The following is a 22,103-nucleotide window of genomic DNA, read 5'->3' as shown; positions in this document are numbered from 1 at the left end:
ATGGGAAACCCACTTCTGTCCTGGCAGCACGGGTGCGTCAGCTCAGTGAGAGAAATGCTAACCGAGGGAGCCGCACTAAAATGAAGGTAGCCTCAACCTCCCACAAGCAAGGTGCAGGGTATTACAGCAAGGAGGATGTTCTGTCAGATCCCGGGGAAGAAAGCTCCACTATGTATGCCCAGGAAAGAAATAATAACCAGGGCTAGAGGGGCCCTGCCTCTAGCCAGGGAGAGGCATGGGATGACACAATTTATTGGATAGTGTGGGTGCGATGGCCTGGTACATCAAAGCCACAGAAACATAAAGTGCTAGTTGATACTGGTTCACAATGCACCCTGATACCATCAGAACATGTGGGGAAGGTACCTGTTTCCATTGTTGGGGTGACGGGGGGATCACAGGAATTCACTTTGCTGGAAGCTGAGATTAGCCTGACAGGGAAGGGGTGGCAGAAACATCCAATTGTAACTGGCCCAGGGGCACCGTGCATTCTAGGCATAGACTTCCTCAGGAACGGCTACTACAAAGACCCAAAGGGGTTCGTGTGGGCTTTTGGAATAGCTGCTGTAGCGACAGAGAGCATTAAGCAGTTGAACACCTTGCCTGGACTGTCAGAAAACCCCTCTGCAGTAGGACTCCTGAAAGTGACTGAGCAACAGGTGCCAATTGCCACCATGACAGTGCACCGCCGGCAGTACCGGACAAATCGAGATGCTCTGATCCCCATCCACAAGATGATCCGTGATCTAGAGAGCCAAGGGGTGGTCAGCAAGAGCCACTCACCCTTCAACAGTCCTATGTGGCCTGTGCAGAAATCTGATGGAGAATGGAGACTGACTGTGGACTATCGGGCATTGAATGAAGTGACTCCACCGCTGAGCGCTGCCGTGCCGGACATGCTGGAACTCCAGTACGAGCTGGAGTCCAAGGCAGCAAGGTGGTATGCCACCATTGACATTGCAAATGCATTCTTCTCCATTCCTTTGGCAGCAGAGTGCAGGCCTCAGTTTACTTTCACCTGGAGGGGCGTGCAGTACACCTGGAACCGACTGCCCCAGGGGTGGAAGCACAGCCCCACCATCTGCCACGGACTGATCCAGGCTGCACTGGAAAAGGGTGAGGCTCCAGAACATTTGCAGTACATCGATGACATCATTGTGTGGGGGAACACAGCAATGGAGGTGTTTGAGAAAGGAGAGAAGATCATCCAGATTTTACTGGGAGCCGGTTTCGCCATTAAAAAGAGCAAAGTCAAAGGACCTGCCCGAGAGATCCAGTTCCTGGGAGTGAAGTGGCAGGATGGATGGCGCCAGATCCCCACTGAAGTCATCAATAAGATCACTGCAATGTCCCCACCAACAAGCAAGAAGGAGACACAAGCTTTTCTAGGTGCTATCGGCTTTTGGAGAATGCACGTCCCTGAGTACAGCCAGATTGTGAGCCCTCTCAACCAGGTCACTCGCAAGAAGAACGATTTCCATTAGGGCCCTGAACAACAGCAAGCTTTTGCCCAGATCAAACAGGAAATCGCTCATGCAGTGGCCCTTGGCCCAGTCAGGACAGGACCAGAGGTAAAGAATGTGCTCTACTCTGCAGCTGGGAACCATGGTCTGTCCTGGAGCCTTTGGCAGAAGGTGCCTGGTGAGACCCGAGGCCGACCCCTGGGATTCTGGAGCAGAAGCTACAAAGGATCTGAAGCCAACTACACTCCCACAGAGAAGGAAATCTTGGCTGCCTATGAGGGAGTTCAAGCTGCCTCAGAGGTGATTGGCACAGAAGCACAGCTTCTTCTGGCACCCCGACTGCCAGTGCTGGGGTGGATGTTCAAAGGAAAGGTTCCCTCTACTCACCACGCCACCGACGCCACCTGGAGCAAGTGGATTGCCCTCATCACGCAGCGCGCCCGTATTGGTAACCCAAATCGCCCTGGGATTTTGGAGATAATTACGAACTGGCCAGAAGATGAAGATTTTGGTCTCGCTGATGAAGAGGAGCAGAAGCAAGTGACCCGGGCTGAAGAAGCTCCACCGTACAACCAGCTGCCAGCAGATGAAACACGCTACGCCCTTTTCACCGACGGTTCCTGCCGCATTGTGGGGATGAACCGGAAGTGGAAAGCTGCCGTATGGAGCCCCACACGACAGGTGGCACAAGCTACCGAAGGAGAAGGTGGATTAATTCAACTTGCTGAACTCAAAGCTGTTCAGCTGGCCTTGGACATTGCTGAGAGAGAGAAATGGCCAAAGCTCTACCTTTACACTGATTCGTGGATGGTAGCCAATGCTCGATGGGCCCACGATGCCTCAGACCATCAGGGCAGAGACGCCACCTATAAGTGGGCACGAGACCGAGGGGTGGATCTAACCATGGACAGCATCTCTCAGGTTATTCATGACTGTGACACGTGCGCTGCCATCAAACAGGCCAAGCGGGTGAAGCCCCTCTGGTATGGGGGGCGATGGTCCAAATATAAGTATGGAGAGGCCTGGCAGATTGACTATATCACACTGCCTCAGACCCGCCAGGGCAAGCGCTACGTGCTGACCATGGTAGAAGCCACCACCGGATGGTTGGAGACCTACGCTGTGCCCCACGCCACTGCTCGGAACACCATCCTGGGCCTGGAAAAGCAAGTCCTCTGGAGACATGGTACCCCTGAAAGAATTGAGTCAGACAATGGGACTCATTTCAAAAATAGCCTTATAAACACCTGGGCTAAAGAACATGGCATCGAGTGGGTGTACCATATTCCCTACCATGCACCAGCGGCTGGGAAAGTCGAATGGTGCAATGGTCTTCCTAAGACCACTTTAAAGGCACTTAGTGGGGGGACTTTCAAGAACTGGGAGATCAATCTACCAAAGGCCACATGGTTAGTGAATACCCGAGGTTCCACTAACCGAGCAGGCCCTGCCCAGTCAGAGCCCTTGGGAGCAGCAGAGGGAGATAAGGTTCCAGTGGTACACCTGAGAGGCATGTTAGGGAAAACTGTCTGGGTGAACTCTGCTTCCAGCAAAGACAATCCTGTTCGTGGGGTGTTTTTCGCTCAAGGACCAGGTTGCACTTGGTGGGTGATGCAAAAGGATGGAGAGACCCGATGCATACCCCAAGGGGACCTTGTTCTAGGGTGAACTATATATGATACTGTGCCCGTAACTACATGTATGTATACAATTTAAAGGTTTCAATATGATGTAGCATGATGGCATGGAAAAATTCGGGGTGGATAATGTTGGGGGTTGAGTGTTTTTTCTGTTACTGTGTCAATTGAAAGAATTTTTCCCATTATCATGCCAATGGAGCTGGCCGGGTTACACCCAGGGTCCCTGATGGGTCCAGACAAAGGGGTGGGTGGGGACGGCCCCCGGAGGGGCATCTGAAGCTTCCAGGAGGGCACTCGCGTTTCCGGCGAGCCGGGAGGAGGACGCCTGGGATCGTTCAGCCACGCTGCCGAGCACAGGAGAGCCAGACCCTCTGTGATCACCTGCCCTGCATCTGCCCCGTTCCAGCCTCCTGCCTCTGTGGACACAGCTGATCCCCCGGACACACACGGTGAGCGAGGAGCCGCCGCCCTCGGTGAGGGTGAGCCCGTTCCCGCCCGAGACCAGCGTGGCCGCTGCTGCCCCTCCCCCCTCCCTCCTGCCTTCGTTCTCGTCTGCCCTCTGGCAAATCCGGGCTCTGGACTAAGTACAGAGACAGCGTGCTTGCATCTAAAGGGACTGACACCGAGTTATCTATTTCGTTCTGTTAGCAATTTTAACTGTTATTGTTTTCTGTTTGTATAGTTAGATATATTAGTAAAAGAGCTGTTATTCCCACCCCACCTTATCTCTGCCTCAGAGTCCTTGATTCAAACAATCGTAATACTTGGGGGAGGGGAGTGGAACCAAAGTCACTATTCCAAAAAGGGAAACTTCTGCCCCTACTGGCAGACACCTGTCCTTTCAAACCAGGACACGGATGTTCACTTCTCTTTAGGGTCCCTTCCCCAGGGAGTTCTGTTGACCTTAAACTTTTCCTGACACCACCCTTCTCCCCCCACCTTGTTTTGGCCCAATTGGGGCCTCACCTGCTTAAAGGAGTGTCTTTCCTTTGTGGTTTCTTTTGGCTATAGCAACTGCCATTACCTTATCTTTTGCCTTTGCTTTTTCCTCATCTCTCTGTACATATACCTTTTGGGCTTCCTTTAACAGGTCATTCAACCCTCTGTCTTGCCAATCTTCTAGTCTTTCTAGTTTCTTCCTTATATCCAGGTATGCATGGGTGACAAAGGTTACTTTTAACAGTGTTTATCCAGGTTTTGTATCAGTGTCCATTCCTGATTATTGTTTTATATTCTTTTTTAACCTCTCCAGCCATTCAGTTGGAGTTTCCTCCTTCTTTTGTTGCTCTGCAAATGCCTTATGAGCGTTCTGATTTTGGGGAGCAGCTTTTTTAATTCCTCTGATAATTAATGCTCTATACTCTTCCATGTTTTGCCTTCCCCTAGGGTTATTGTGGTCCCACATCGGGCACTGGAAAGGCATTTTATCCTCCCCAGGGAGTCGGTTTACATATTCCCTCTCCCATATTTGCATACCTGAAGCTCAAATCATCTGCCTTTTTTCAAATGTAAACAAAAGGTTTAGTATAGATTGTATTTCATCTTAAGTATAAATATTAGGCCCTAAAAACTGATCTACTTGTTCTGCTAATCCAATAGGATCTTCTAGTAGAGTTTTGAATTCCTTTTTGAACGCTTTTACTTCAGAGGAGTTGAGTGGGACAGTTACAAACCTAATTCCCTCCTGTGCCCCTCCCAATGGAGCTTCTTGGAGGGGATATAATGATGCTGCTTGGTTGTCTTTTTTTAATCCTTCCTGCTGAGCCATTCTTCCCTGGGTATTTTGACTAGGCCTGCCAGGGGGTGGAGAGGGTGCATTAGGTGCTAGTGGATATGGGGGCGGAAGACAGTCTAAGGGGTCCCAATTTTTTGACTTCATCTAATTTAAACACCTTTACTTCTCCCAGACAGTTTCCCTTCCCTTCCCCCCACAAGCGGCATAATCCTTTTCTTCTTAGCTGACAGCTTTCTTGGCATTTGCATAAGTATTTAAAGCTTGACACAATTCCCTTTCGAAAAACCCATGTAAGGGCCAGAATAAATGGTCTGTTCTTATCTCTTCTTTGGTCCACTTGATCATATAATAATGTATCATTTTGATCTTCTTTTTATTTTTTGTGTCTAGGTTGCGTTCCCACTGTTCTAGTTTTATTCCCAGGGGACTATCAGAGGGAATATTTTGGCTTTTCTTTCCCTTGGGGGCTTTCTCCTTGCTTGTCTTGTGTCCCATTTTATTAGTTTCTATTCCACCACTTCTCGCATAGCGCCTTTGCCTCTCTTTTTCTTTAATTCTTACACAAATCTACTATACACTTGTCACTATAAGGCTAGGAATGGCAAAATGATATAGCAACACACAACTTCCTTTCGAGGTAGAAAAAAAGCGATTTATTAGAAAAGCAACCACACTTTTATAGACTAGATCGTGGAACACAGGATAGACAGAGCTCATTGGTCCAAGGAAGGTAACACCTCTTGTAATCATGCTTTTACCAAAACATCACGTAGCTCACGCACTGTTCTGTGATCAACACCAGGTGCCAATCTCTGCCAATAATTTCTTCACTTCTGTTTTCTTTGAGCAGCTTGAGAAAATACAAGCTGCATCTTTCCACTGAATCTTCACCAGTATCCACAAGTCCCCCTTTTTTATTTAAAAAGAAAAGGAAAAGAAGTGTCTGTGGTTCCTTGCGGGGCCCTGTGCAAGGGAGAACAAACACAATTCAGGAGGCCTGAGGATACCTCAAGTACCCAGGGAATTTTCCAACCTGTTGCTCTTCCCTGTAAAAGGTCCATCACCAAGGCACTATTTCTAATACAATAATAAAATTAAAACCTATTACTATTTATAATACATTCTGAAAACCTGTTTAAAAAATCTCTTATTGATTTTAAAACAGTACAAACACAAACAGATGAATGTTCATTCTCTGTTCGTAGAGGGATTGTCTGGTTGGTGATCGATATGTTGGTCAGCATCTGAAGGCTGTGCATTGGTGACATTATATTTCTGGTGTCACAGCTCAGGGCGGACACACCTTGCAGGCAGCCAGCGTACCCTGGTATCTGTTGAGAGGCAGGCGTACCCGCGGCCACAAACGATAATTTCATGTGGGGCCTCCCACTTGTTCGTGGTCAGGTCACATATAAAGACCTTTGCTCAAGGCAGGTGTGTCTTGTCTGAATCCTGTAACAAGGTAAAGTGATTAACAATGACAGGATTATTTGAATCTTGTGGTACTGTGAGGTGATTGATGGTATATAAAGCATTTTCCTATTGGCTGTGTGGTATCTCTCCAGCCATTCCCCTTTTCTGTTTGTCCAAAATATGCTTTAGAGTACCATGAGCTCGTTCAACAATGGCTTTACCTGTTGGAGAATGAGGAGTACCAAACTTATGCGAGACTCCCCACATCTGCAAAAACTGCCTCGTCTTTTGGGAGATGTAAGAAGGGTCATTGTCAGTCTTCACAGCAGAAGGTATGCCCAGAATCGCAAAATCCATCCTCCAATGGGCAATCACATTGCGACCCTTCTCCCCAGTATGAGCAGATGCCCATATGGCAAAAGAAAAGGTGTCAATAGACACGTGCACATACTTAAACCTGCCAAATTTGGCTATGTGAGTGACATCTGTTTGCCAAAGCTGCAGGGCCTTTAGGCCCCTAGGGTTGACCCCTGCTGGCAAAGGTGCAGCAAACCCATGGAAGTCGTCACAAGAAGCAACAACATCACAAGCCTAGGTTGCCGTTAAATGAAATTGTTTTTGCAGAGTATGTGCATTCTGTTGGAAAGAAACCATGTGATGCCCTGGCTTGTGCAATCTTGTCAGGCTGAGGTGCCTCCCATGCAGGGTTAGCCAACCTATCAGCCCTGGCATTACCTTCTGTTAGAAAACCTGGTAAGTTTGTGTGACTCCGTATGTGCAGAATATAATACGGATTAACTCAGGCTTGAATTGCACACAACACGGGCCTTCAACAGCCGAAATAAAATGGCGTTGTCAACCTCCTTCACGAGCAAGCAATCCAGATGCTGAGTTATGTCAGCAACATAAGAGCAGTCAGTGACCAAATTCAAAGGTACCTGAGAAAACCTTTGGAATGCCATTGTGACAGCCTCCAACTCAATTATTTGAGCAGAACCTGTTTCATGGCCTTCCAATGTTTGCCAGCCAGACTGATCCTCCCATGTAACAATGGCTTCTTCCTTATATCTGGGTACGCATGGGTGACAAAGGTGACTTTTAACAGTGTTTATCCAGGTTTTGTATCAGTGTCCATTCCACAAATGGGATAGCACTGGTGGGTGTGTGTGGTTTGTTTTCTTTTGTTGCCATACAACCAATGTATGTTTAAAGCAGAGTAAATAGCTAGTTTTGTAAATAATTCCTTTAAGTGTGAGGGTCAACATAAAAATATTGGCTACAAAGGCTGATTTAAAGGTGAGGATCATAATTTTTCTGTAAGAGAGAATGAGAGTGGGAAGAAGAGTGGGCATTGCCTATGACTTCATGTATGTGTGCAGAAAAGCAGTTTAATGATGGGGAAGAAAGGAATGGCCTGGTTTGTGAATGTGACTTTTAGCATTCTGAGTGGGTATGAGTCGTTAAATTCTAGGCATCAAAACAAGACAGCAGATATTAAAGAAATTTAAGGATTGATCCAGCTGAAGCTAGAATTTCAACAGAGTAGCAGATAGAAAAGTCTGTATGTTAAATAACCGGGAAAAGCTGCAAGATCCAGATGTTGTTTGGAAGTAGAGATCTAGACAGATCCAAGTCAGCTTACAGAAATGCTTTTTATCCATTTCATTTACCCCTTTATTGTAAAGATTGCAGTAAGTCCAAAAATAGTGTACTGAAGCTGCTTTCTCGGGAGTCTCTGTATAGAGCTTGTATTAAAGGCAGGAAGAGTTCAATCTACTACATTTGTATATTATTGGAGTATTGAATGAGTATTCTGCCTTAACTCTTTTTTCCTTTCAGATTTTCTATTTTGTACATACATTGTTTTGTATAAACTGTATATGATGACTTCGGTGGGCAGTGAACGTACCCAGGGCACTAGGGACAAAATGCAAATTTCAAGCTCTCAGCCAACACAACCACAGAAACATGTAGTACAGGTACGTGCTCCTATTTAATCTTCTTTGAGTTGAAAGTGACCATGCAATGATTTGTATCTTCCTAAGAGAGTAAAAACAGAGAAAATATGGGGGGAGGTATGGTCTTATTTGGAAAAGTGTTTGTTTGATATCTTGCTTTAATTGCTTAGTTATCCAGCACAGCATTAAGTTGTCCTTGTATTTTTGTCTCTGAAGGAGCTTTGTGTTCTTCAGCAACAGTTCCCATGAGTGAGGAATTCTATGCCTATCCCTGTCAGGATTTCCGTCCTGTCACCTTAGTGTCTTCAGAGTTCAGCTCTTTCATATGCCAGCCTCATGATGCTAGAAAATTTCTGGTCAATAGAGGAATTTGGGTGGGTGGGAAAAGCTTTGTTATATCCATATTGCATTCTACAGCACGATTCAGCATATTTATAAGTCACAAAATCCTAAACTTCCTGTGCCTTCAAAAAGTGAAACGAGGATGGTTGTCCGCTAGCAAACTAAAGTTATTTTGAGTATCTGCAAGATTGAAATTAAGCTCTTATCCCATTGACTTGGTTCTCAGCAGCAGAATAGTTAGGTTGTGTGCTTGCCTGGGTTAAAGTACTGTTGAAGGTTGAGTGTTTTTTTTCTATTACTGTGTCAATTGAAATAATTTTTCCCATTATCACGCCAATGGAGCTGGCCGGGTTACACCCAGGGTCTCTGATGACTCCAGACAAAAGGGGTGGGTGGGAGTGGCGTCCGGAGGGGCCTCTCGTGCTTCCGGAGGGGACTCGTGTTTCTGGGGAGCTCAGAGGAGGATGCCCCGTCTGCAGCCCCTGCTGTGGAACACAGCAGAGCCAGACCCTCTGTGATCACCTGCCCTGCATCTGCCCCGTTCCAGCCTCCTGCCTCTGCAGACACAGCTGATCACCCGGACACACATGGTGAGCAAGGAGCCGCCGCTCCAGCCCGTTCCCACCCGAGACCGGCGTGGCCGCTGCCGCCCCCTCCTGCCTCCGCTCCCACCTGCCCTCGGCAGCTCCGGGCTTTGTTCCAGCTGTAGCACCGAGACCGAGCACAGAGAGAGTGTGCCTGCAGCTTGAGAAGGGACTAGAACCGAGTTATCTGTTCTGTCCTGTTAGTAATTTTAACAACTGCTGTTGCTTTCTACTTGTACAGTTAGATATATTAGTAAATGAGCTGTTATTCCTACCCCCTTATCTATGCCTCAGAGTCCTTGATTCAAGCAATTATAATACTTGGGGGGAGTGGAATTAAAGTCTCTATTTCAATGGAAAACTTCTGCCTTTACTGGCAGACACCTATCTTTCAAACCAGGACAGATTTTGGCAACCCAGACATGGGACAGAAGGCACTGAGTGGAGAGTTAAGACAGGAATAACAGCTCTCTTAAGTGGCAACAGCTTTCCAGTTTAATCTGGCTTGGGTTCCATGTGGCCATAGATATCTCTCTCCCATTTGAAAGCCCTTATTTGAATATGGGCCCTCTCACCAAAGTTACTGTAGCTATTATCTGATTCCTTTGGTGGATTGATTACGTCAGGAATTCATGGTTTTTAAATTTTTCGTGGGAAGTGGTCACATGGATCCAGAGCTCTCATACTCTAACTGCGTGTTTCTGGGGTTATTTCAGTAATGGTACTTACTGTGAGATAACGAGTGCAAGGGAAATTTTCTCCCAACCCATCACCCAGTTTTTTGAGGCTACCCCACTGGTTCTCAAGGATTTCAGATCTGCTTTAATTGCTAGTGTTATTAATCAGAGGCTGGTGCTGCTGATAGGCCTGTTCTACTTAGCATTGAGAAACAAGGGAATATTGGTTTGGACAGCAACTCTGATACCTGCCCCAGGAAATAGAGTTGCTGCCCCAGAACCTGCCTCTGCCCCAGGGACTAGGGATGTTGCCCCAGAGCCTGCCCCTGTGCCAGGGACTAGGGATGTTGCCCCAGAGCCTAACCCTGCCCCACAGCCCACCACAGAAATGAGCCACCCACAGTGGGTGGGGGCTCTAGTGAAGGATATAGACCAGATGTTGAAGGAGCACTTTTCCCCAGCTGGTGAGAAACCCTCCCCCTGCCTTAAAGAGGGAGAGTCAGATGGTGCTGCAGTGGAACCTGTAGATGTTGTATCTGTCCAGGTTCCAGCTGGATCACAGAAGCAGCCACAGCCAGCAGCAGCAGCCCCTGTGGAAACTAGAAAATCTAAGATTAAAACGAGGCACCTAGATAATGGGGATCAGCAAGGAGGGTCCTCACAACCAGCAAGGGAGCCAGAGGTTGAGATTGTCACCAAGTCCCTCTCATACGATAGTCTCCGTAACCTGCGTAAAGACATTGCTCGGCGGGGCCGTAAGCCTTTTACAACTTGGTTACTCCGGGTCTGGGACCTTACGGGAACAGGTGTACAGCTGGATGGAACTGAGGCCAGGAATTTGGGATCCTTGGCCCAGGATTCAGGTGTGGACCAGATATTCGTAAGGGAGCAAGGCCTCCTTTCCCTCTGGGTGCAGCTTTTAATGAGTGTGAGAGAAAAGTTTGTACACAGAGAGAGAATGCAGGAGCACCACCGTAGGATGCGCTGGAAGACCCTTGAGGAAGGGATCCAGCAGCTGAGAGAAGTGGCAGTATTAGAGGTACTCTTTGGGAGGGATGGACAGCATGACAATGACCCTGACAAGGTCAGGTGCACAGGGCAGATGTTGTGGAATTTGGCAACCCTGGGGCCATCTCAATGTACCACCTTCATAGCAATGATTAATGCTGATAACCACGCCATTAGAAAGAGAAAAGTCAAAGGACCTGCCCGAGAGATCCAGTTCCTGGGAGTGAAGTGGCAGGATGGACGGCACCAGGTCCTCACTCAGGTCATCAATAAGATCACTGCATTGTCTCCACCAACAAGCAAGAAGGAAACACAAGCTTTCCTAGGTGCCATAGGCTTTTGGAGAATGCACATCCCTGAGTACAGCCAGACTGTGATCTTGCTCTACGTGGTCACCTGCAAGAAGAATGATTTCCACTGGGGCCCCAAACAAAAGCAAGCTTTTGCCCAGGTCAAACAGGAGATCGCTCATGCAGTAGCCCTTGGCCCAGTCATGACGGGACCAGAGGTAAAGAATGTGCTTTACTCTGCAGCTGGGAACCATGGTCTGTCCTGGAGCCTTTGGCAGAAGGTGCCTGGTGAGACCCAAGGCCGACCCCTGGGATTCTGGAGCAGAAGCTACAAAGGATCTGAAGCCAACTACACTCCCACAGAGAAGGAAATTTTGGCTGCCTATGAAGAAGTTCAAGCTGCCTCAGAGGTGATTGGCACAGAAGCACAGCTTCTTCTGGCACCCCGACTGCCAGTGCTGGGGTGGATGTTCAAAGGAAAGGTTCCCTCTACTCACCACGCCACTGACGCCACATGGAGCAAGTGGATTGACCTCATCACGCAGCACGCCCGTATTGGCAACCTGAATTGCCCTGGGATTTTGGAGATAGATGCAAACTGGCCAGAAGGTGAAGATTTTGGTCTCGCTGATGAAGAGGAGCAGAAGCAAGTGACCCAGGCTAAAGAAGCTTCACCGTACAACCAGCTGCCAGCAGATGAAACACACTATGCCCTTTTCACCAACGGTTCCTGCCGCATTGTGGGGATGAACCGGAAGTGGAAAGCAGCCATATGGAGCCCTACACAACAGGTTGGCCAAGGTACCGAAGGAGAAGGTGGATTAATTCAACTTGCTGAACTCAAAGCTGTTCAGCTGGCCTTGGACATTGCTGAGAGAGAGTAATGGCCAAAGCTCTACCTTTACACTGATTCGTGGATGGTAGCCAATGCTCTGTGGGGTTGGCTGGAAAGGTGGAAAAAGGCTGACTGGCAACGTAGAGGAAAACCAATCTGGGCTGCTGATGAGTGGAAAGACATTGCCACTCAGGTAGAGAAGCTACCCGTGAAAGTCCGTCATGTGGATGCCCATGTTCCCAAGAGTCGGGCTAATGAAGAACACAGGCACAACGAGCAGGTAGATCAGTCTGCACAGATAGAGGTGTCAAAGATAGACTTAGATTGGGAACACAAGGGTGAACTGTTCCTGGCTCGATGGGCCCACGATGCCTCAGGCCATCAGGGCAGAGACGCCACCTATAAGTGGGCACGAGACCGAGGGGTGGATCTAACCATGGACAGCATCTTTCAGGTTATCCACGACTGTCAGACGTGTGCTGCCATCAAACAGGCCAAGCGGGTGACGCCCCTCTGGTATGGGGAGTGGTGGTCTAAATATAAGTATGGAGAGGCCTGGCAGATTGACTATATCACACTGCTTCAGACCCGCCAAGGAAAGCGCTACGTGCTGACCATGGTGGAAGCCACCACTGGATGGTTGGAGACCTAACCTGTGCCTCACACCACTGCTCAGAACACCATCCTGGGCCTAGAAAAGCAAGTCCTCTGGAGGCATGGTACCCCTGAGAGACTTGAGTGAGACAACGGGACTCATTTCAAAAATAGCCTTATTAACACCTGGGCTAGATAACATGGCATTGAGTGGGTGTACCATATTCCGTACCATGCACCAGCAGCTGGGAAAGTCGAACGGTGCAATGGTCTGTTTAAAACCACCTTAAAGGCACTTGGTGGGGAGACTTTCCAGAAGTGGGAGATTAATCTACCAAAGGCCACATGGTTAGTGAATACCCAAGGTTCCACTAACCGAGCAGGCCCTGCCCAATCTGAGCACTTGGGAGCACCAGATGGAGATAAGATTCCAGTGGTATGGGAATTGTTTGTATCCGGACAGTTCTCAGGGAGAAACTCCAGAGCCCAATATATGTGGATGGTTACAGTAACAATTTATTAAGAACGGAGAGGGCATGAACATTAAGAAATCCTACTGAGGGCTGTCTGCTACAGCCCAGTGTCAGACAGAAATTGAGAATGGGATAATAGGATAGGAAAAGGATAATATAATTAAGGGAGAGAAGAGGTAAGAAATGAAAAGCAGGAGGGTAAGGGTGAAGGGGGGAGAGAAAGAGAGGGGGCAGGGAAGAGAGAGAAGAGGAGGAAAGAAGGATATGCTAGGGATAAGCCAAAAGAGAGAAAAAAGAAAGCAATTTCTCATTTACAATACTTTAAATCTTTTTCTATCATGAATATTCTAATCCCCATTAACCAATGTAATACAAAATACAAATTCTATAGCATTTGCATAGAGCCTATAGGAACTATGATATTAGCATAGCGTGTTACATTTCAAGCTCTAAAACTACCCTTACTACCCTGAGGGGGGATGAGTCAGACCCTCAGGTCCACTACCAGGCAGAAGGCATTGTTTAATCACCAGGGGATAACCCAAGTGGCTACTCCTTTGTCCAGTAGTTATTTAGTAACTAGGGTTTGGTATCTCGAAAGTGGCTTTCATTCCAACCTCGTTCTCAGAATCTATATATTCATATTTGTAAGGTTTTACCATTTTATCCTCTCCAACACAGTGGTACACCTGAGAGGCATGTTAGGAAAAACTGTTTGGGTGAACTCTGCCTCGAGCAAAGACAGTCCTGTTCGTGGGGTGGTTTTCACTCAAGGGCCAGGTTGCACTTGGTGGGTGATGCAAAAGGATGGAGAGACCTGATGCATACCCCAAGGGGACCTTGTTCTAGGGTGAACTATCTATGATACTGTGCCTGTAACTTCACGTATGTATATGATTTAAAAGTTTTAATTTGATGTAGCATGTTGGCATGGGAAAAATTCGGGGTGGATAATGTTGGGGGTTTAGTGTTTTTCTGTTACTGTGTCAATTGAAAGAATTTTTCCCATTATCACGCCAATGGAGCTGGCCGGGTTACACCCAGGGTCTCTGATGACTCCAGACAAAAGGGGTGGGTGGGAGTGGCTTCCGGAGGGGCTACTTGTGTTTCCAGCGAGCTCGGAGCAGGACGCCCCGTCTGCAGCCCCCGCTGTGGAACACAGGAGAGCCAGACCCTCTGTGATCACCTGCCCTGCATCTGCCCCGTTTCCAGCCTCCTGCCTCTGTGGACACAGCTGATCACCCGGACACACACGGTGAGCGAGGAGCCGCCGCTCCAGCCCGTTCCCACCTGAGACCGGCGTGGCCGCTGCCGCCCCACCCCCCTCCCTTCTGCCTCTGCTCCCGCCTGCCCTCGGCAGCTGCCAGGCTTTGCTCTGTCTGCAGCACCGAGACCGAGCACAGAGAGAGTGTGCCTGCAGCTTGAGAAAGGACTGGAACCGAGTTATCTGTTCTGTTCTGTTAGCAATTTTAACAACTGCTGTTGTTTTCTGCTTGTACGGTTAGATATATTAGTAAAAGAGCTGTTATTCCCACCCCCTTATCTCTGCCTCAGAGTCCTTGATTCAAGCAGTTATAATACTTGGGGGGAGTGTAACTAAAGTCTCTATTTCAAAGGAAAACTTTTGCCTTTACTGACAGACACCTGTCCTTCAAACCAGGACAAGTGCAAAATGTCTCTATTCCTGGCAACTCATTATTCTTTCGTCAGGTACTTTTCAAAATTTCGTTCAATTGAAGAATTGCCTCAGTTCTCAGTCTAGAGGTGCTCCCATGGGAAATTGTCATATTTTCTCGACTGATCTTTAACATGGAGAGGCTCTTCTCTCTACAATAATAATTCTGTGACCTCAAGCCTTTATCTCCTTGTGTTACAGTGCTTTTCAGAGTGGTGATTCATGCTAATGTGTAGGTTTAGAGAGTTGCTTTCAACAAATGAAGTTTAATTTTATTTTTTTTTTTTTGCGTTATAACAACTAAGTGTGCAGGAGTATAATGAGCAAGTTGACAGAAGTGAGGGTTTCCCCTTTTTTGATGTTTGCAAGACATCAGTGAAATACTCTTCCCAGTTTTGGGTTCCTTAACGCAAGGCAGACATTGGCAAATGGGAGCAAGACCAGTGAGGAGCTGTGAAGATGGTTGAGAGGCTGGAGCACAGGACGAATGAGTGGTGACTGAGGGAACTGGATTTGTTCATCCCTAAGAAGGCAAGGCCAGGTTGTCTTCTATTCAAATACCTCATATAGGCTATAGAAAAGGTGAAGCCATCCTCAGAGACAATGGCACAAGTTGCAACACTGGAAATTCCAGCTGTTAAAAGGAAAAAAATTGTTTACCACAAACACTGTCATGGATTAGAGAGGTCGTGGGATCTCTATCTGGCCTCAAGCAGCTACTCTGATGGGACATGCTCTCAGTGGGATTGATTTTAAGCATTAAGTCTTAGACCTTTTTCTGCATTTTTTCCACTTATTCTGCCTCTTGCATAATAGATATTGATTTGATCATTTCAGTGGAAAAGGTGATTATTTAACATACAGCAGATATGCATTAGAACACCGTATATTTCTATTGTTTAGATCAGATGAACCTCCCTCTTTATGTTTTACAGATCAACAAAAACATGTGGGATTATACTATTCAATTACCACTGATTCATTTTTTGAATGTAGAATAATGCTACTTTCTGAAATGGAGTTTTCATTGTCATAATCACACTGAACATCATTTAAGTTATTTAAGAAATTACATCATAGTTTTTTCATTGTTTCTGGAAAATAAATATAATATTTTATTGTAAGATCTGGGCCCATTACCGTCACTTTGTGTTTTGCATACTTCTGTTTTCTGGTAGTTCAAAGTTGTTAAAAATTTCCTTCACTCTGTTATGCTGCAAAGATAATGTATCTTGTAAGGCTGAGCAAAGTTCTAGCTGTCTTAAGATGCTAGCTACCATTTTCTTAGTTGCAATTAAAATTAATTATACTGTTTATAGGATACTATAATGTCACTTCTAGCAATGGTGCCTTAAAAACAAAGAAGAAACACTCACTGGGGGAAAAAAAGCAAAACTTTTTGTGACACCAATTTGGTGTTTGTGTAGTAAACACATCGTGTGGGGTTTTGTTGTTTTTGTTCTTTTTCTTCTGGATCTTCAATTCTGTGTGCAATCCACTGGCATAAATGTTAGTGATATCATACCTGCTTGTGTTTCTAAGCTTTCTCCTTACACAGGAAAACAAAAGATGTTGTTGCTCATTTGATAGTGTTATGATGTTTTGTTGGGGGTTGAGTGTTTTTCTATTACTGTGTCAATTTAAAGAATTTTTCCCATTATCATGCCAATGGAGCTGACCGGGTTACACCCAGGATCTCTGATGACTCCAGACAAAAGGGGTGGGTGGGAACGGCTCCCGGAGGGGCCTCTCGTGCTTCCTGGAGGGGACTTGTGTTTCCGGCGAGCTTGGAGGAGGACGCCCGATCTTCAGCCACGTGGCCGGAGCACAGGAGAGCCAGACCCTCTGTGATCACCTGCCCTGCATCTGCCCCGTTCCAGCCTCCTGCCTCTGCGGACACAGCTGATCCCCCGGACACACACGGTGAGCGAGGAGCCGCCGCTCCAGCCCATTCCCACCCGAGACCGGCGTGGCCGCTGCCGCCCCCTCCTGCCTCTGCTCCCGCCTGCCCTCGGCAGCTCCGGGCTTTGTTCCAGCTGCAGCACCGGGACCGAGCACAGAGAGAGTGTGCCTGCAGCTTGAGAAAGGACTGGAACCGAGTTATATGTTCTGTTTTGTTGGTAATTTTAACAACTGCTGTTGTTTCTGCTTGTACAGTTAGATATAATAGTAAAAGAGCTGTTATTCCCACCCCCCTATCTCTGCCTCAGAGTCCTTGATTCAAACAATTATAATACTTGAGGGGAGTGGAACCAAAGTCTCTATTTCAAAGGGAAACTTCTGCCCTTACTGGCAGACACCTGTCCTTCAAATCAGGACAGGTTTTTATTTTTTTTTCTTCTAACATGGACTTGAAAAATGTTGGTTTACAGAAGAAATGAATATGAATCTCATTGGTTTCCTGTTTCTGGTCAAATATCCCATCATGTCTCTATAGAAATTACATTGAATGTTTCTATTCTGGATATCTTTAAAGGAAATCTCTTCACTAGCTAAAAAGTTGCTGTGGGCATGAGGAGGCTGAAGTCAGAGCAAGAAGATGGATCATCAGGACTTCATTTCTGAAACCAGCAGACTTTTCATTTTTGCTCTCTGCTGAGCTCTCAATAGATACCAAGAGCAAGCTCCTTCACACAGAGCACCACGCTGACCTGGGAAGCTTTTGTGGAGGGTAGCACCAGGGCTGGCACAGGGAATTCCAGAGCAGGCTCTCCTCTTGTGTTACTGACTGTCATATGAAGCTGTCAGCATGACACTTTTAAAATGTGAAGTAGTGCATAGTACTTAACTCTGTTACTATCTTAGTTTAAGACAATTGTATGGGGTGGAGACTCCACAATGAGTTACCTTCTCGTAGTTTTAGTCACTCCCCTTTCACCAATAAGGAGAAATTAATGCAAGAAGATATAAGTGAAAAAATAACAGTTTACTAAAAAGAAAAAACAGCAATAACCACTAGATACAAAGGTGTTGAGTCATCTCATCCCCCTGGGAACAAAGAAAAAAAGATCGTGGCGAAGCCCCCTTCTCTGGACCACTGTCAGAGAGAAGAAAGGAAAATCAACACAGCAACTGAGTCTCTGCAGTTCCACAACTCCCTTCTCCCTCAAACAACAACCAGCAGGGGACAGAGACAAAGCAAAACCTGGAAAAAACCCTTATTTTTGTCCAAAAGTCTTCAATGCTGCTGAAATGCCTGAAGAAACTTCCCTCCTTGGCATGGCTGGAACTGGAGTAGCTGCTGAAAAACTCATGGAGAAAGGGTCCTGACCCCTCCTCAGTGAAATAGCAGGCCGCTGTGGCAAAGGCGTTTCAAAATCTGATCTGAAGTATCTTTGGACTGCAAAATGCAGCTGAGTTGTGACTAGGAGACCTGCCCAAGGCAACCTTCTTGGGAGCCCAGAGACAACAAGAGAGCTCATTGGTGTGCATTCCGTTTTGAAAAGGACCCAGCCCCCCTCCTTTTACTGAACCGCGGTAAAACACACGTCACTGTAGAGGCAGGTGTGACATACAAATAGGCACACTACATTTCAGAAGGCTAATATCCCATTTATTACAACAGTATGCTGTCTTTTATACACTCTACAAAGTTTATACTTTGTTCATTGGTTACAATAGATCAACATAACATTGATTGGTGTAAGACCATCTACGCCACTGTTTTTCCTAAGACTTTTCTAAAAATACTTTTCCCAGCTGCAGGTTTTCTTCTGCTTATCTCCTTTTCCTTCTTCTCTTCTCAGTCTCCAGGCCAACCACCTTGATAGAATACCTTTCAGAAATAACCCTTATTCATTAACCCTCTCTGGCTCACAGGCCAGCTGTAAGTCTCTCCACACACACAAGTTTCACTTCCTGGGTTGTCAGGTCTTAAAGAGACTAATACTCTTGAGCAGGTTGGCATAGAAAAGATATGAAATACATGAGGTGTTTTGAGTCATCTAGGTCCCCTAGGACAGTTACAAATGCTGATTGTCTTGGAACATTGAGCAAAGCAAATATTACTTTCCTCAAGGAACTGGGGCAGCTACAGTGACTTTTTAGCCAGTAAGTAGCTGGTGTTTTATGGTGGAGTAATCTTTTAGACTCAGGATTTACATTCGGTGATCTCCTCTAAAGCTTGCATTTGTGGTAAACTCCAAAAGTAAAACAGTTTGAGACTGATTAAGTCTGAACTCGTGAGGTACAGAATTTCATGTAGGCATCCTGTGAAGTGAGACTGCCTAGGATGAATCCTTTCTGTCAAGAATTTCAGGAGATGATGTGGTCCCCTTCTCAATAATGAAATCTTCTGCAGTACATCAACTTGCATTTTGGGTCCTGGGTCTCTTCAGTATCAGCCTTCTCTAGCATGAGATAGTAGCCTCTTCTGTTTGAACAGAAATCAAATGAGGTCCAAGTTCATGTAGCATACAGTTATCTTTGGTATTTTCACGGGAGTGCTGTTCAAGTAGGCTGCAGATGCCGCACTATGAAGAGTGGCCTGTATGATGTGCTGTTAATGTTTTTGAGTATTCTCTTTAGGGTAGCCATAGCCTGTTTGTGTTTATGGCTCTTTACTGCATCCATCCATTTTAGTCTTTCAGCTTTTGGAGAAGTTGCCAGCATGCATTTGTTGTCCAGAAATGTTACAAAAGCACCAAATATTTCATCAAGAGCAAGATTTTTTTAGCAGTTTTCAGAGACTAGTATTCAGTTATAAAAAAAGGAAGTTCAGTTGTTCACAAGCAGAATCTTGAGACATGATAGTCTCTAAGTGCTCATAAAACTACAGTCAGGTGGTTATTGGGAGAGTTGTGGAAGGTGATGTGAACAGAGATCATCAGAAATGTGATTAATTTAGAAATCATTGTCAGTTTGTTATGATAAAACTCTCTGGAGTGGTAGATACTAAATAAAAGTAATATCAAAGTGTAAGCTTCTGTGGTAAATTCTATTATATGGTTGTCTTGTCTACATGGTGAGTTTAAACTGTGGTTTAAACACATGAGAATATGTTGAAACTGCTTCTGTTCTAGCTAACTTTTTAACTATAAAATGGGCATAGAGGAGATGTTAATCCCTTCCCTGTAGCACTGCTGTGCTTGTTGTGTATATTCCTTTTGAGAATCTTGAGAGAAAAAAATAAAGTGACACTCTAGTGACCAGTGACAGGACCTGAGGAAATGGCCTGATGTGTCAGGGAAGGGCTAGGATGGATATCAGGAAAAGGTTCTTCTCCTAGAGAGTGGTTGGGCACTGAATTGATTTCCCAGGGATTGGTCATGGCCCAAGGCTGTCAGAGCTCCAGGAGGGTTTGGACAATGCTGTCAGGCACAGGGTGGGATTGTTGGGGTGTCCTGTGCAGGGACAGGAGTTGGACTTTGATGATCCTTGTGGGTCCCTTCCAACTCTGTGTATTCTGTGATTGCAATAACTAGGAGATACTTTAAAAAAATGTAGTTAAATTTTGTGTATTTTATTGGATGTTTGTTTTTCAGGCAACAGCAGAACAGATTCGTCTTGCTCAGATGATCTACGATAAGAATGACACAGATTTTGAAGATAAAGTGAAACAAGTATGTTTCTTATGATACTGAGTTTTTATGCCCTGCAACAATGCTGACTTGTGTTTTGGAGCTAGAGCATTTTTCTGATTTAGATGAAACCTTTTTCACAAGGATAGAAGTTTAACTAGAAAAAGGTGCTTTTATTGCCCTGTAAAGTCTGTTTTCAAGAAATTGTGTGGTAATACAGCTATGACTGTATGGTTACACTAGTGTATTTTCCTTTGGCCTTTAAGCTAAAACTCATCTGTGCTGATCTCTTCCAGACTATGTCTCTTTAGTATGGTTCCAATTGAATAATTGTCAGAATAAAGAGTGCATTCAGGTTGTTCACGTGTACACACACATGGGAAAAATGTCACCTGTGTAAACTGAGTTTCCCAATATATTGGTTGCTTTTCAGGAAAAGCAAAAATCATAGAATCATAGCTTAAAGGTAAATTGAGGTATTAATTTAAAAAATAATTTGACCTTTCAGAGCTGTGTATGCAGTTTTATTGACTTTTCCTTTGCAAAACCTCATCTGAAGCATTAAGTGCTTTTTGTTGTTATAAACTTGTTTTGGTGATGTGCCAGAAGTGAAGTTTTGTACTTCCTGAAGCCAAAGTACCCTCATCAATAATGCCTGTAGCTGTGCTGGTGGGAAAGATAATAATTAAGTTCTGCATAGGAAATCTCCCAAGCATAAAGAGAAAAAAAATGAGAGAGTGCTTTCTTGATTGTTTAATTTGTGTTTACCTTTATTTAGGATTTTAGTTTGCTCTGACACAGTAGCTATGTGTGTTTTTGAATCCGTGGTGATACTAACTGTTATTTTCTTACAAAGATAATTTGAATATTTTAACATGTCTGACTCTTACTGACAGCTTATGGAAGTGACGGGGAAAACCCAGGATGAGTGCATAGTGGCACTACATGATTGTAATGGGGACATGAACAGAGCAATTAACATATTGTTGGAAGGAAGTTCAGACACGGTAAGGTTTTGCTTTCCTATTAAGCTGTTCTTTTTGTTTCCACTTCTTAGAAGTGATTGGGAAAGTCACATTTTGGAACCTATCAATTTCCACGCCTCCAAATTCTTTTGAAGGAAAAGGAGACCAGGACAGCTTTTCTGCTGCATGCATAACTTAGACTAGGCTGAACCTTGAAAATGTAGGTGTTTAGCCGGTTTCTTGCATAATCTTTTGGTTTTCATTTACATACAATAATTTTAACTATGCATCAGAAATCATTGCTCTGTCAGACACAGGCCTGTTTTTTGCTCCAATGTTTGTAGCACCTCCCAACCATGAGACCTAAGTGTTTGCCTCAAAGAATAATCTTTATAAACCTAAAGCACAGGTAGATATTTTAAGTTGTGCAGCTTATGTAGGTTTGCATTTCCAGTGTTGAATTTGGAGAAGGTTTCCACATCTGAAAGTTGCATTGACAGCACTACTAATGGCAAAAGAGGATACAAGTATCCTTTCGCTGTTGTTCATTTGCATAACTTCATTGAAAACCAGAAAGAGGAGACTAAACAATGTGTATATAACAACAAATAATGTTGCTTAGAATGTTGCACAGAGCAATTTTCTATCCCAAGAGATACCAGGAAAATGTCTTGCTGCAGCTCAAACTTTTGCTGGAGGGACTTCTTACAGTTTGTCCAAGACAGTAAGCTAGATTTCATTTCATCTAAATTGGGAAAGAAACCTGGACTTCCTTTCTTAATGCTGAACACTGAGTATTTCCTGTGATTTGTCAGGATGTGTGGTCTGTCTTATTGTTAATGAGGAAACCCACCCCCACACACTCTAAATCTAGAACACATACTGTATAGACTGAGAGGACTTTCTTTCCTATCCCCTTTTCATTTATCAGA

At 45.4% G+C, this 22,103-nt stretch overlaps 1 protein-coding gene across 5 annotated transcripts in view; it reads left to right on the top strand.

Annotated features, from left to right (window-relative positions):
• The window catches only part of LOC306814073 (ubiquitin-associated protein 2-like), a 185,728-nt gene that overhangs the window by 20,260 nt on the left and 143,365 nt on the right, over positions 1 to 22,103 (top strand). For 4 of the 5 annotated variants that reach the window (XM_079329786.1, XM_079329785.1, XM_079329784.1 and 1 more), the window contains exons 2-4: positions 8,091 to 8,230; positions 20,171 to 20,248; positions 21,103 to 21,213. In XM_079329786.1, the coding sequence (XP_079185912.1) occupies positions 8,132 to 8,230; positions 20,171 to 20,248; positions 21,103 to 21,213 (288 nt within the window). In that variant the 5' untranslated portion in view covers positions 8,091 to 8,131. Of the gene's footprint in view, positions 1 to 8,090; positions 8,231 to 20,170; positions 20,249 to 21,102; positions 21,214 to 22,103 lie in introns of those variants that run through there. The other variant, XM_079329783.1, reaches the window with a different exon arrangement.

Source organism: Erithacus rubecula, assembly GCF_903797595.1.
Source record: "Erithacus rubecula genome assembly, contig: SUPER_W_unloc_1, whole genome shotgun sequence".
NCBI classification, from domain to species: Eukaryota; Metazoa; Chordata; class Aves; order Passeriformes; family Muscicapidae; genus Erithacus; species Erithacus rubecula.
Note: the sequence above shows the minus strand (reverse complement) of the source record. Positions and strands in the feature narration are given on the sequence as shown.